The 15,357-nt window shown below is 47.2% G+C and overlaps 1 protein-coding gene across 1 annotated transcript in view; it reads right to left on the bottom strand.

Annotated features, from left to right (window-relative positions):
• Window positions 1-359: 359 nt before the first annotated feature.
• Window positions 360-15,357, bottom strand: part of LOC134017440 (ephrin type-A receptor 6-like) — a 91,000-nt gene continuing 76,002 nt past the window's right edge. Inside the window, 11 exon segments of the mRNA XM_062457048.1 lie at window positions 360-2,249; window positions 2,470-2,619; window positions 2,903-3,096; window positions 3,774-3,923; window positions 5,267-5,476; window positions 5,581-5,642; window positions 7,791-7,976; window positions 8,510-8,635; window positions 9,986-10,056; window positions 13,619-13,727; window positions 15,173-15,335. Coding sequence (XP_062313032.1) covers window positions 2,135-2,249; window positions 2,470-2,619; window positions 2,903-3,096; window positions 3,774-3,923; window positions 5,267-5,476; window positions 5,581-5,642; window positions 7,791-7,976; window positions 8,510-8,635; window positions 9,986-10,056; window positions 13,619-13,727; window positions 15,173-15,335 — 1,536 coding nt within the window. The 3' untranslated portion in view covers window positions 360-2,134.

Genomic DNA, 15,357 nt, shown 5'->3' with positions numbered 1-15,357 from the left:
AAGGCCGTCACCAAGAAGTCCATGGGTCCACAGACAGTGCAAGATCCAACAGCGCCAGCTGCTGGGAGTTGCAAGTCCTGCAAGTCGCCTTCAAGAAAGCTAAGATTCACAAAAATGTTTGGTATCCAGTCGCGATTTGCGAAAATCAATCCAGATGAGGTTCCTGGCAGGGGTGTATAGGTCTGTTTTCAAATGTGGGTAGAGACGATTTTTTGGCTGCGGCCGTTAAATATCATTTTAATTTCAAAAAGTGGGTAGGACATGTCCTTAGGAAACCTACGCCCCTGCTAATAATAGTATCGTGACGATACAGCTGTGTCCCGTGTGAAAATTATTTACCAAATAATAAAACAGTCAACCACCATAACTGTTCACTTTTATTTGCAAATAAATATTCGCTTTAAACTGCTTCTTACAGTGTGCAAGATCTACCACATCTCTTTGGAAATTATAGAAAAATAAAATACAAGAATTATATGTACTTGTACTTTGTACAAAAGAGCGTTCTACCATTGCTCAGCGGTAAGACATGCTAAACAGCATCTCATATGCCTTTCCAGGAGGGTGTGTCGTATGTGTATGCTTGTGTGTGTATCCTTGCTTCCCAACAACTGAAAATGTCTCCTGTGGGTAAACATTCACCTCAGGCACAAACCTAGCCAACCATTACCCTTCCTTTTCTGTGTCCTATGGACAGTTAAGCATGGGCCAGCGTCAGCCGTCTAACTATCTGGTGGGAGAGAGGAGTCCTCTTGCATGTAGGCTCTTAAGGTCCTGTGCATCCTGGGTGCTTCTGGGTCTTAGACTGTGTGGTTAATGATGCTAACGCTCTCACTGGTAAGGTTCTTCATACTGGACTGATGATGCAACGGGATCCTATGTGTGTCTTTATCCGTGTCTCGCTCTTCCTCCTGTCTGACTCTGAGTCACTTCGATCTCATGGTCTTGTCTGCTCTGGGAGACCATGATGCTATTGCACTTACTGTAACAGCTAACCTAGAACTTATCTATGCCATTCCTCTACCCAAGACTACCTTCACTGCATTTAAGTGCCTCTCAACTGAGTGACACGTGGTTATGAGGATTTCTCGGGTTAGGCAGGTCCTTCAAACAAACATCATGACATCAACTACTTATATCCAACAACCTATGGTTCTGGCCACCACTACTACTATATACACAATGTTTTGACAGCTGCCATGAGTCCATAGTGTTTGCCTGCCTGCCATGTACAGAGTTAGGATGCGTGACATAGTGTCAACTGAGGTGGCATCGGTTTCTTCTCAGAGTCTATAGGTCCATAAGAGAGTACCACCTAGTAGTGGGACTTACTGAGATGACTGCATATATTGCTGATTGAGATAACGTTATTTATAAACAAAGAGATAAAGATCCAGATTCACTAGGGCGTTCACATACAGGACTGCACATAGATAAATATCAGGTTATGATTATAATTGATAAAACTGTCTAAACACTTAAAACATTCAGAAATCTGCACTTCAAAATTGTCGCCTCATTTTCTTCAAGTATTTGAACACCAGATTCTCTGGAGCAAGGTTATTGAAAGAACATAACAATAATACCATTATGACTTTAGTTAGGCTATTAAAACTCCAAAATAACGTCATATAATATTTAAGGACAATCCTTTTGATTGCACATCTGATAGCAGCTACATGGTCACAAAACATGGAGAGAAATTGTAGATGAAAATCTACAGCTCTACACACTGATAACACTGCTGCTCCACATATGTAGAAAGATTGCCGCTGCGACAAGGCATACATTCTCCTGGGGTGGGCTGGCAAAGTAGGCGGAGGCGAGGGGAGGGGGGGGGGAGGGGGCAGTCTCTGAGAGTCTCTCTCTCTCTTCAGTCTGATCTAAAGCAGGTCCAGGGTGTAGAAAACAGGTCTGTGTGGTTGCCGGGAATCTAATGAGGCAACCGGCTAGGTCTAATGAGTGACTCTGAAAATGGTGGTTGGCCACCTGACTGAGACGGTCTGTCTGTCTGCGGGGTGAAGATTGAGGCACAGGCTCGAGCTGTCTGTCTCCCCTTCTATATTCTTTTAGTTCCTCGTCTGTTCATTCCTCCTTCCGTCCATCCGTCCAACCACGCTGTGGTTCTACGGTCTCAAACATGGAAGCCCTTCTCCTGTTGGTGCAGTAACTGCATGCGGAGCGTCTGTATACTGCTCACAATCCGCCTCTGGTGCCCAATCAACGCTACGCCGATCCGCCGGACATCTCTAGGGAGAGAGAGAAACACACACACAAACACCCACGCACGCACACACACAAACACAGGCACACATACAGGCACTCCAAAATACACAAACACACACAGAAACGTTTAGCAAATGACAAATGCTCTCAACAACACTTGGCTTTGGTCATACCGTTAACAGAGAGAGAAATCACAGTCACGTTATGATCACATGACGTAAACAGTTGTTATTGGCCACTCACTCAATGCTCATCCTGGCCACAGAGTCCAGAGTGTTGAATCCTGCGGCCACAAAATTGCTTTTGTATTGGCTCATCTTGATGGTGTCCAGCCAATCCCCGATGGAGATGAACATGGGGTAGTCTATTACCTCTCCAGGGGATTCTTGGAGGCTGACAACCAAGCACATAAAAATCAATTCCCTGGAGGAAGAGCTAGGCTCTGTACAGTTCTGTACATACATGTGGTTCATATACAGTACGTAATTACCAAAGATAGAAACAGAAATAGAGACCACTCTTTTTCAAGTATTCCATCCATGTTGTGTGATTGCTTTTACTACAGTGTACGTACATCAACCTTTATGTGTACTTCGCTGTACAGCATATGCCTGTGTGTACATATCTGTGAGTCTATCCAGTAGCAGCCTGTCTCTGGCCTCAATAGGCCGCCTACCTCTGGATGTCCTCCACCAGGGTAAGCAGGCTGCTGGGGTTACGGATCAGCTTGTCCAGGAAGGACACAACGTCAGTGAACTTGGGCCGGTGGCTCCTCTCCTTCTGCCAGCAGTGCAGCATCAGCTGGTGTAGTGCCACAGGGCATCCCATGGGCGCAGGCAGCCGGTACCCCTCCTCTATCGACAGAATCACCTAGAAGGAGCCGACACGCGCACAACGGGCCCTCCGGTTATTGCTGCGAGTGGCTTACATAGCGCCCTGTTCGATCGAAGTGGAAACGGAGTGTCTCTGGGGTGTGTTGGAGGTCTGAGTATCCATGAGTAGGGACAACAGCCTAAATCAGATGGGAAGCGTCGAAGCTGAGCCCTCAGGGTTAGACTGGGGCCTGGAGGAGGCCAGGGGATGTGAGGCTGGGTGAGGTGACAGCAGTCTGGGGCTTGGCTGGGGCTTTGGCCTTGGAAAAGCACTTTTGAGGCAATTCCCGACCAGCACAAATCCCTTGATGTCGGGGACCTTTTGTGTGTGCGCGCGTGTGTATGTGTGCGAGTGCCTTTGTGTGTCTGTGTGTATTTCTGTGTGTTTGTGTGCAAGGGGCTCAGGGGATTACTGAGGAGCTTTCACACTTCACAGAGAGAGGGTGAGTGCGCCCTCCACCCAATCTTAGTCAATCGGAGCCAATCTGAGCCAGTCCTGGCCTTGCCAGACCTTAAGTGACCTGGTCACTGAGCCATCATCTACAAGTTCTAAACCCCTCCCCTGGCCACAGACTCACTATCCCTTTATCTTCCCCTTCCTTATCTCCCTCCTGTGGCTTTCTATCTGTGTCCGTCTTCCACACACTTTTTTTTTCTCTTTTTCAGGGTACTCACATCCTGATTGGACATCTCCCAGTACGGTCGTTCCCCATATGACATCACTTCCCACATGACGATACCGTAGCTCCAGGCGTCGCTGGCTGACGAGAACTTCCTGTATGAGATGGCCTCTGGTGCTGTCCATCGGATGGGGATCTTACCTCCCTGTGAAAGCACACACGCACGCACGCACGCACACACACATGCACACACACGCGCACAGTGTGAGCTGATCAGGAACGAGTGTGAGTTATTCTTTGTGAGCACAACACACGGTAGACATCTGTTTTGTGACAGGTGAGATTCCTGTCGCACTTCAATGACGGTGTATGCTTGAGAAGATACGTCTCCTTGACAAACACTTTCAATGATGTGTTATTCACGCAGAGATGCCAACACTCTCACAGCGGAAGTATTTAGAAGTCTCGGAGCTTCAAAGATCCCAGCCACATTGTCATGTTTCTAGATGTTCTCTCCCTATGTATTTCCGTTTCCCCGCTCCTTCCATCCGCTTGTCTCAGCTTCTCATCTTCCACATGAGGGCAGTGTAAACCCACTGGCGTTTCTTGTCCAATTCTCTAAGATACTTGGGCCCTTCCCCAGCCCTGTGGAGCAGAAAATGACTGATGGACCTGAAAAAGCAACTCTTCCCCGCACCCTGACCCAGCATGACTCATGGAATAGAGGCCATTGGGGGGCAGACAGATATAAAGAAGTGAATCTAACTTTTCTCACAACCCCGACATTGTTAGTTTACTGTTGAACAACTACAGGCTACAGGGCAAGGGGAGGAAAAGAACAGAGAACGAAGTGAGAGAGAGAAATGAAATCAAGCTGTAAGGAGTAAAAATCCATTCTCAAGGTCAAGGTATCAGGCTGTTATTGGATTGCACCTTTGTTTTCATTGACTGAGCAATTCTCTACACTAATGTTCTTCACTACTTCAAAAAACGTTTAAACTCTTAATGAAACATACTGTCAAGTACAGAAGCCCTGAAGGAGCTGTAAGATGTCTAAACGACTTAATAAATTGTCCAAACGAGATACTTTCATATACAGGCTTATTCAATTTGTTGAAATTAACCCAATTAAATTCAACTATGCAAGCTAGCTTTCTAATTTCACAGATCTAATGCAAAAGTGTTTTGACAGGCAAAATCAAAATCTATGTTTTAAAATGTGCAAGCCCTGGTGGTAGGGCTAGAATAAATTGAGTCTACATTGACTAGGAATAATTATTTCTGAGATCCAACAGGGGCCATAAATAATCTAGGAGATATATTACTCCTTGGTTGACGTACGTGCTGTTTTTTTTTGCTTGCCCTTCAGAACTTGCGCATTAAACTGTGTTATTTAATAGAAAAACATTCTAAATCTAGTGACGATAAAATCTACAACTCTGATGATAATCAACAGGAGATGGTAGAAAATAAGTATTTACGATTTGACCATGGCCTATTTTGAGTCTGATTTTGAGACAGAACAGTGAGGTCAGGGGTCAGAGTTACCGTCGTGGTGTATGCAGCCTCCGGGTCGTCCTCCAGGACTCTGGACAGGCCGAAGTCAGACACCTTACACACCAGGTTGCTGTTGACCAGGATGTTGCGTGCTGCCAGGTCTCTGTGAACGTAGCCCATGTCTGACAGGTACTTCATGCCCGAGGCGATGCCACGCAGCATGCCCACCAGCTGGATGACTGTAAAATGCCCGTCGTGTTTCTGACAGGGAGAAGTCAAGAAAGCCGTCTGGTTTTACTACAGGAGAGAGACGACCAGAGGAGACATCGCTTCTTGACAGGAAATACAAATTCCGTCTTCCTCACCCTCAGGAAAGAGTCCAGAGATCCATTCTCCATGTACTCCACAACAATCATCACAGGCCGGCCTGCAAACACACATACACACACATACATTTACATTTAGTCATTTAGCAGACACTCTTATCCAGAGCGACTTACAGTAAGTACAGGGACATCTCCCCGAAGCAAGTAGGGTGAAGTGCCTTGCTCAAGGACACAACGTCATTTGGCACGGCTGGGAATCGAACTGGCAACCTTCAGATTACTAGCCCGACTCCCTCACCGCTCAGCCACCTGACTCCCCACAATATGTTAGATACAGCTTTTAAAACTCCTTCCAGACTACTTGGATCATCATATGAACTCAGTAGAATTGTTTCTGCAGCATATCTGGCTATGTGACCATGTGACCATGTCAAAGCAAAGTGTAACCAGGTGGAATAAATAAACAGCAGCTCAGGTTTCCTGATGTTTCCGTAATCCCTGTTTGCTGACAGACTCAGAGGGTGAGCCACACAGGAGCTAATAGGAGATTAGCATGGTTAAAATTAGCGTGCTGTTATTCCCTGCTTTGGCTGGCTGGGCCTGTTGAGAGTGGACAACAAACCTGCAGAGGATTAATTAACACTGTGTTTGATTAAAACCCTGATGTAATTACTGACAACGGTTAGCGCCCTTCAGACACACTGAGGGGAGGGGGGTCTAAGGTGGGTGGAGCCAGGAAGACAAGGGAGGCTGAGGTCGTGTTGCGAGAAGGACGGAAGGGAGAGGAGATCTTAAGAACAGGAAGGTGAGTGGGGGAAAAGGGGTGCGAAGTGGAGGTGAGCGTTGTCCTGGAGTGACCCCGCCCCCCGCCCCTCTTCAAAGTCCAATCCTTCATGGTCGTGCTGCTGACTGCATTAATTCCAGGATTACACACACTGGCCAGCCCAGCTCTAGGATATCCGTGGCCAGGAGGGAGAGATAGAAGGGGCCCGAAACACTGCTGTGTGGTATAAAGAAAGATACATTAGTACAGACTAACCTGAGGACAGATACACAACACGCAGGGCTTCAGGCACAAACACATAATGGTCTTACTTAAGACTGGTGTTGGTAAACTTCCAGACAGACAGACAGACAGACAGGACAGGACAGGACAGTGAGGCTCCGTAGTGCTGCTCAGATAAGAGGGCCACAGAGAAGAGGAGCCAGGCTGAGTGAATGTAGAGGAGGTGGGAGGGGGCAGAGGAGCTGTCCAGGGTGCTGACTGGATGAATCCATCACCTCAGCCAGTGTCTGATTGAGTGGAGCAGCAAATGAAAAACTAGGGCTCACATTTCCAAAGACAGTCGTCCCAAGACCAAGATCTACAACATGTTGACTGCAGATACAAACTCACACAGTCACATGTCGTAGACAGTCTGCACGCTACCTGATGTTCCTCTTTAGGTAAGCTTCACATCCCAACACTTCTCTCTAAAAACAAGTCTCTCTTGAGGTTGGGTTGGGAAAACAACAGATGCGTGTGTGTGCCATCTTGTATGTCACTCTGTGAGCCATGGCATATCCAGCCATGGGAAATTGTTAATTCTGATGACTCACTCTCCATGTAAGAGACAGCTGTCCAACAGAAAACACACGGTACTGCTGTATATGTAGCAGCAGGCTTGTTGTGTGAGTTGAGGATCCTTGATGGGGGGGGTGGGGGGGGGCGGTACAGAGCAGGATACTCTGAGCTGAGCGTTTGCACATACCCCCCATTCGGATCGCTCCAGGCACAAGGAGCTCCCTTCTACACACTCTTTAAAGCCTCGTGTGTTTGACTGTACTCTATACGTTACAACGAAGCACGTAGCACACCGTGTGCACATTGGGACACGCAGAAGCATGTGCACACACACACACACACACACAAAGGCACACAGAGTGCCTACTTGAAGATTTGAGCACTCGCAGCTGCTGACACAGAGCTCCGTAAATGGGCCTGTTCCTGCGAGTGCAGCTGTAGTTCGACAGACAGCCTAACAAAGCCTCATGCGGTCTTGCAGGAACCCTAACATGCTTCAGTAGTTCCTCAACTCAGCAGGATCTCAGCGAACCACAGGCTCTGCTACGGCCTCACAGAGGTCAAGAAGAGACTGATAAGGATGAAACGTGATCGTTGAGCACAACCTCAAACTGAACATGAAACACCATACTTCCACTTGCCCTACTGGTGTCCCAATCTGCCAATTTCCTGTGATCCCTCTTACTTTTGGTGACCACGCCCTCCAGCCTGATGATATTGGGGTGGTCAAACTGTCCCATGATGCTGGCCTCACGGAGGAAGTCTCGCCTCTGGCGCTCGACATATCCGCCCTTCAGCGTTTTGATCGCTACGCCGATCTCTTTCTTCCCCGGGGTTCGCAAACGTCCACTGCAGACCTCACCAAACTCACCTGAAACACACACAAACACGCATGCATATGTATATATATATACACAAACACACAGAGATACATAGTGTCAACAAGAATTACAACTGGCAATTCTTTACATCTCAAAGCGAATGGTCATACAGGCATGTTTACATTCTAAACCACTGGAGGGCAGTGTTGGAGTGTGAAGGCAACTCCCTCCTGTCAGCACCTCATTCCTCTCCTTTGAATTATTAAACCTCGAAAATGTCTCTTCGCACCTTGTGAAGAATCACCCCAGAATCTATTCTTGGAGTCTTTTGTTCTCTAAACCTGGGCAATAATATCCCCTCTCTGGTGAATGAAGCAGGAAGGAACCCCGAGGAACGAAGAGAGAGGGAAAACTGTTCTCTGCTCCACTGGTGAACCCACGATTCACACCAATCCTAGCAATGCCTTCACATGTTTGATATAAACATTGCACTACACTGTTAGATGAAGACCCATATAAAGATAACAGTAGGCCTCAGGCCCTACGCAGGTGAGATGACTGAAGGGGAGGCCGGTCGCCGTACCTGCTCCGATCACCCTCTCGATACGGATGCGGGAGGGGTCGATCTCCTTCGCGAACTCGTGGACGGCCTGAGCTGGGTCCTCGTAGGTGTCAGGGTCGACGTAGGTCTTTATGCCTGGGAAGGGGACTGGAGAAAGAGAGGTCTTAGAGAGAAACGCCTTTACATCCTGTGTGTTGTGTCAGTATAGGTAGAATCCCATCACACAGCACTCACAGACTGGTCCCAGGTGTCCTGAGAAATGGGTAGACAGGGCAAGCCAGAACTGTCCCTCCCTCTTCCTCTCTCAAAAACGCACATGCTCACCTCTACTAATAGCTCAGCCCCCATTTCTCGCTTTTCCCCCCCAAAACATAATCCATCCTTCCTCGTGCATAACAAAGACAAGAGCAGTAACCCGAAGACACAGTCACCCTCTGAAGCGTCAGGGAGAAACAATGTTTTAAAGGTTACAGCATCGACAATACATTACAGGAGAGAGAGAAGGAAGAGGAGAGAGAGAACCTACTATGATCTCTAGACCAACTACACTGCTCACACATATGTGTGTATTATATATGCCCCTCTCTTGCTCTCTCTCTCTCTTTATATATATATACTGTATATATATACTATATACTGTATATATACACACAAAACGGGGGGGATAAAAGAATAAATACAGTATAAAATAACAGTTAATAAACAGTTAAATGTCCGTCCGTATACATACACACTCTCACACACACAATCACACTCTCAAGAAGAGATAAGAGGAATAGAGAGAGGAAAGGAGAGACTAAAGAATGGCTGTAACTGGATTAAGCCAAAAGGTAGGCCACACAGAGAACTTCAAATGAAGCCTGGAGCGGGAAAGGGGGAGGGGAGAGAAGGGGAAGGAAAGGGTGGGGGGGTTAGCTAAAGGTGTTTCACAGCGTTTTGTTCTGTTGGTTTGTTTAAAGGCAGCAATTTATCACTCCTGCTGACAACTCTCTTTCTCGTCCTCCCTTTCTCCGTAGAAGGAAATCTGGGCCGCTGGAGAGAAAAGGAGGTGTTACCAATCCTTCAAAGTTGGCTACGGGCAGAGGTGAGGGACACACTTCATACGCATTCACTTCAAACAAATTGAAGGCTTGGGAATCGTAGCTTTGGTTATAATTGATTGCATGCACATTCTTCACATGGCCTCCCTACCCAAGGGTCGTTGGGTTTCACCATGGAAATGGATCAAATGCTCAATAAAGTAAAGTGTTTGTGTGGAAAATGTCTTTTTAAACTCAGTTTTCAACAATTGAACCCCTATTCTTTGAAGATATGCACATGAAATTCACACAACAGATCCAAAATCTAATTCAATTTGCAAGTACCTGAAATTGGAGAATTTGATTATCAAGTGAGGGAGGCAGGAAGACAGAAGTAGAGAGTGAAAGAAAAAGTAGAGAAAGAGAGAGAGAGAGAAAAACAGGGAGGGAAAGAAGAGAGCCTAATGAAAACTCTTACCATGTCCATTCTGATAGTTGGTTCTCCTTTTGTCCTCAGAACTCATCTTGGACTTGATGTACCACTGGCATCTGGAGGACAGACAGGAGATGGAACCTCAGAGAGAGAACCCTATACTTCAAAGATTCCGTTAGGACAGACATCCAACACTGCTATTATCTTTCTGTAAAAACAGATCACACCCTTTTACACATAAAGGCATGTTAATTAAACAATGACAATTGAAACCTTTTTTTGTGCCAAAGACCTGAAAGGGATTTGTTTCTGTGAAAGAAAAAACATGTTTGTGGAAGAAACTAGATGCCACAAAGGAATTTAGTCAGGATTAACACTTTTTAATAAGCACTCTGAAGACACCTGCATGAGTGTGTTTGTGTTTGTATAATAGTACATGTTCGCACTCACATAAGTGTGCGCCTTATTACTACACTCTCTAACACAGTACAGTATGTGCATGTCTGTTTGTGTATAGGCATATATATGCAAGTGTGTGAAAGCTCACTGTCAAATCCACACTCAGGGTCCTGACAACTGAGAACAATCTCTCCACCGTGTACGCAAACTGTATTATGCATTCTGAGCAGCAGCTAGGATTGACTGCACATACAATTAAATACATGGATGTAATACTTCAAAATCAAAATGGCTAAAAGCACCAACCACAAGCAGCACACATTACATTTAGCAGACGCTCTTATCCAGAGCGACTTATAGGAAATACAGGGACATTCCCCCCGAGGCAAGTAGGGTGAAGTGCCTTGCCCAAGGACACAACATAATTTAGCATGGCCAGGAATCGAACCGGCAACCTTCTGATTAATATCCCAATTCCATAACCGCTCAGCCATCTGACCCCTTAAAATTAGGACCTGAGAGTCCTGAGGCCCATGAAAAGAGTGGGAGAGCTGGGGAAATAGAGCCCCATCTCAGCTGTCATAGACAGCCTGGCAGTGTGGAGAAGACAATGCTATCTGTACCCATAAGTGTCTGTCACATTTGCCAAATCTCGGAGAAACCTTGAATTCCGTAAAGTACAGCGTCTAAAATGTGTGCAGGACAGCCTCACGTGCCTACAGTTCATACTCATGAAGTTATCGGACCTCCTGCAATCGCAGCCAATTAAGATCCAGGCTCCTACTTGGGGGATGTGGGGAGGTGGGCACGGGGTGAGGAAGAGAGATGAAGAGGAGGAGAAAAAGAGAGAGAGAAGAAGGTGGATCTCTATCTGAGCTAGGGCAATTAGGCTATTAAGAGCGACGCTGGGAGGATGAGAATGTAGTCTGCAATGGTTATGCCCCCTGGCAAGATGGCAAAAAGGGAGAGGATGAAGAGATGGAGAGATTGAGAGAGGCCAATGGAGGTGAGGGAAGCACAATTCAATGCCGGCACCAGTCAGAGAGTTAGGGGGTGAAAAAGATCAATTGATTTCCGTTCCATCCATTCAAACACATAGTTGATGTGACAAAAGGAGAAAACTTGATGAGAGTATGAGAAAATGCCAGAATGCCAGAAATTCAACAGTGAAAAGTCTGGTTTAAGGGACAAGACAAAACCAGAGGTTTAAAGACGATAGTGACAAAACTCAGAGGGCTTACTACCCTAAATGTTGCCCTGAGAGCTGGACCCCAACTGATTATAATTAGCTAGAGGTCAGAGCAATCAGAAGGCTAATTACTGACCGATGAGAAGCCAGCCAGCGGGCACATCACTGACAGTAAGAAATCTACACAGAAGGACCAGCGCATGTGTTCTTAGAAATGTGTGTGCAGCTCCCACTTTGAAGCCTAACATGATCTGGGGTTGCCAGATTAGAGAGTCTGTAGGCTGTGGGTTGCCAGGTTAGAGTCCTGCTGTGTGTTTGATGTGAGCCTTGACACTGATAGACAGAGCAGATAGCATGTCTGTAAGTGAAGGACAGGAGACGGGGATTCGGAGAGAAACTGTCGATCTTCGCTAATGGGGTCGTCGTGTTCATTAAGGCGGCAGTGGCATAGACCTTTTTCAGGTCTGCCCAGCTACTCTCGGCTTCAGTGGAACAATGGGAAAAGGCCACACACAAACACAACCACACACACACAACAACGCACCAGATCACACAAACCCAACCACACACAACAACGCATACACAAGATCACACAAACACAACCGCAACCACACACACATTAACGCATTCACAAGATCACGCGAATACAATCACAGCGCCTAAATAAAGACAGCAGCATTCACTCAAACCTTTTTTAGCATTAGAAGCACTCTCACAAATGGAGCAATGGCCCAATAAAGTGTTCATGCACACACAGTCACAACTGGGCATCAAGACCCCTTTTGTCAAAACTCTTTAAACCTTTTTGTCGCATTGTTAAACTTACTGCTACCAGAAAGAGAGAGAAGGGGAGAGCGAGAGAGAGAGAGAAAGAGCGAGAGAGCGCAGAAGAGGTAGGAAGAGATTAAAGAAAAAGAGGAGTAATAAAGGAATGAGATTATCCTGGTGCTGAAGTCGACTGAATGTCACTGTGATGTCAGAGATGTAGCACCAGGCCCTCCTTGTTACTGTAATCACAACCTCATTAAAAGGTAAAACTGATCCTAGATCGCTTCTTATCTGAGATCCGCAGAGGCCTCGCCCTGTTGAGAATATCCTGCGGAACACTAAATTGCGTGGACTGGAGATGTGGTCAGGCCTCAAACTCCCAGTTCTTTCCTCATGTTATCTCTCTCCCACATAATCCTGTCCCCAGACCCATGGCTGAAAGCCTCCAGTAGCCCCCAGTCTCCCCATCCTCCCTCACCAGGCTTAGGGCTCCTCCGCTCAGTGTCTGCCCAGCTGCACAACCCGAACCCTTCCTAAGGTCTCCTTCCCCAGAAAAAAGCAGCAACCTAAAGCCTCACGACTCAAGCCTCTTTCCCCCAGCCTCTTTCCGACTGTACATCCCCCAAAACCGAAGAATCTCTCCCTAGACTCCTTCCCCCGTACCCACAATCCACAGCCTCTCTCCCTAACCCACAGCCTAAAGTGCCGACATCAGCTCTTTCTCCTTATCTTCGCTCGCTGGAGTTTTTAGAGAAGAGCGAGAGGCAGAACTCCTACTCAGGTCTACGCAGGTCACACGTGTACCCGTGTTCACCAGAAAATGTGGACGATAAGTGGTTCTGTGTTCCGACAGCTCGTGTTTGATGCTTGTCCTTCAAGGTCCCTGCTCATATCCTAATGTGGCTGCTTTAACCCTCTAGTATGGCCTTTGTGGAGAAGCGGCTGATGAGTCACACCCACACATAAAACACTCACGCTCTATATACATGTACTGTATATGGGTGAGGGAATCAGGTCACATACAAGCCTGTGTTTTAAGCGTGCGGCTTCGATGAGTTTGGAGTTCAGAGCTATTCTGTACTGAAGTCGGGGAGTATGAACACAATCAGCCACCCACAGCAGAAGGAGCTGTCTCAAACTTGGTACTGAATTCAGCAGTCGCTTTGTCCGACTCTAACATCCAACCCCAGTTCTGTATCCTAGATCAAGATGGAAAACCCTTTCTCCACTCTACATGACAGCGGCTGTGGTCCAGCTAATGGTTTGAGTATGGTTTGGGGCTGTTGTCCATGGGTGGTGAAAGTCTATGGTCAGGATCTTACCGTCCAGTGATGAGGAAGAACAGGGTGAGGATGACGAGGAGGGTGAAGCCACCCACCGCTGCCGTGACGATGACCAACACCTGGCCCTGGTCCGGTGCTATGTCGGACGCTGGGGAGAGGGAAGAGGAGGGGGTTGGGGGGGGGGGGTTAGAATACTGACGAAGGATGGACGAGAGGAACACATTTCCCCAAAGGCACATGAGTTGGCATTAGACGACCAAAACATCTATCCCTCACATAGTCCTGTCTTCCCATTAAGAACCCTCCAGAGCACGTGTTTACAATTCATGTGTCAGTGGTCTTCATCTGCCACTATTATGTGATATTAAAAAGCAATTATTTCAACTGATTGTCCCACTGGATCTATAAACATAGAAGTTGTTTATTTGTTTTCAATGATACCAAGTTAATTGGGAGAGACGTTTGAACTATTGGTCTGAAAAGTATTAGTAGCTTCTAAAGGGAATGGTTGATATGCTTGGTACCATTTAATTAATGTTATTCATTCATGAAATTGTGATTTAGGCAATGATCATTTGGCTAAATTGGCCCCATTTGATATTCATGATTTTCCCTTTCTCTGTCATTTCAAAAGGCTAACGAATACTAGATAATTGAAAGATGATTGCTATTACCAAACTTATTTCTACAATATTTCACACTTAATGAATATGAATTGGAGATCAGAATGCGTGGCCTCTTGCACAGACGGGAGAGAGGCCTTTGAAACGTGTGTGCATGAGCATACGTATAGAGTAATAGGAGTATTCGTGTGTGCACATGTGTGTGTGTGTGTGGTTCTGGGGTTTGAGACTGCAGATAGGTAATTATTTCCAGTCTCTCTGGTAAGATGATCTGAGGAACAGATGAGATTGAGAGGAGCTTACGCCTGACCAGGACTTCACACACTCTTCCAAAGCCCTCAGTAACCAGATGTGGCTGATTGATGGTCCGCTAATAAGGAATGTGGGTGCGTGTGTGTGTGTGTGAATTTGCACTTGGACGCCTGTCGGCACAGAAATAAAAATGGAACGGGAAGGGGGCGGGGGAAGGGGGGTTGGGAGAGAGAGCGAGAGGGGGTGGACAGAGAGAAGTGTGGAGAGGGGGGTGGGGGGGGGGTGGGAGGTTGGGGGTGGGGGGGTGATGTTGGGTTGGTGGAAAGAGAGCATGCTCTTTTTCTCCCAGATAAAAGCCCCAAACAAAGGCCTGTGTGATCCTGTAGATAAAGGCAGCGCTTCATCTGACGGGATGGCGAGGCCACGGCGAGGCCAACTCACCTGTCACAATGCCGGGCGGGACACAAAGACCCCGCTCTCCTCTCGACCCCTTCGCCTTCCACAACGCAACAGCGGAAAATTAAAGCTTCCCCAAAGCATCAATGGAAAACACACCCAACATCATGGCCACGTCGTCAAGTTCACGTATTGATCTCCACTCATCGATCGAAACCCTGAAGCTGGTTCGCACACAGGGGAGGCGGAAGGGTTTGGGGGAGCTAGGGATTTGCGGTCAGGCTGGGGGGGGGGGGTGGTGTGGGGGGCCCCAGGTACTCACAGTCTCCCGTGGTCTCGTGTTCGTATTTGGGGCTGTAGGAGCTGTGTCCGGCCGGGCTCCGGGTTCGAAGGCTGAACACGTACCAGGTGGAGGGCTTCAGGCCTGTGATGATGACGTTGGGGACTTTGGTACGGGTAGACGAATAGCTGAGCTGCTCGTGCTCCTAAGAGGAAGGAGAGGAGGAG

Source organism: Osmerus eperlanus, chromosome 3, assembly GCF_963692335.1.
Source record: "Osmerus eperlanus chromosome 3, fOsmEpe2.1, whole genome shotgun sequence".
Taxonomy (NCBI): domain Eukaryota; kingdom Metazoa; phylum Chordata; class Actinopteri; order Osmeriformes; family Osmeridae; genus Osmerus; species Osmerus eperlanus.
The sequence above is the reverse complement of the archived record's forward strand: the minus strand, read 5'-3'. Positions and strand labels throughout refer to the sequence as shown.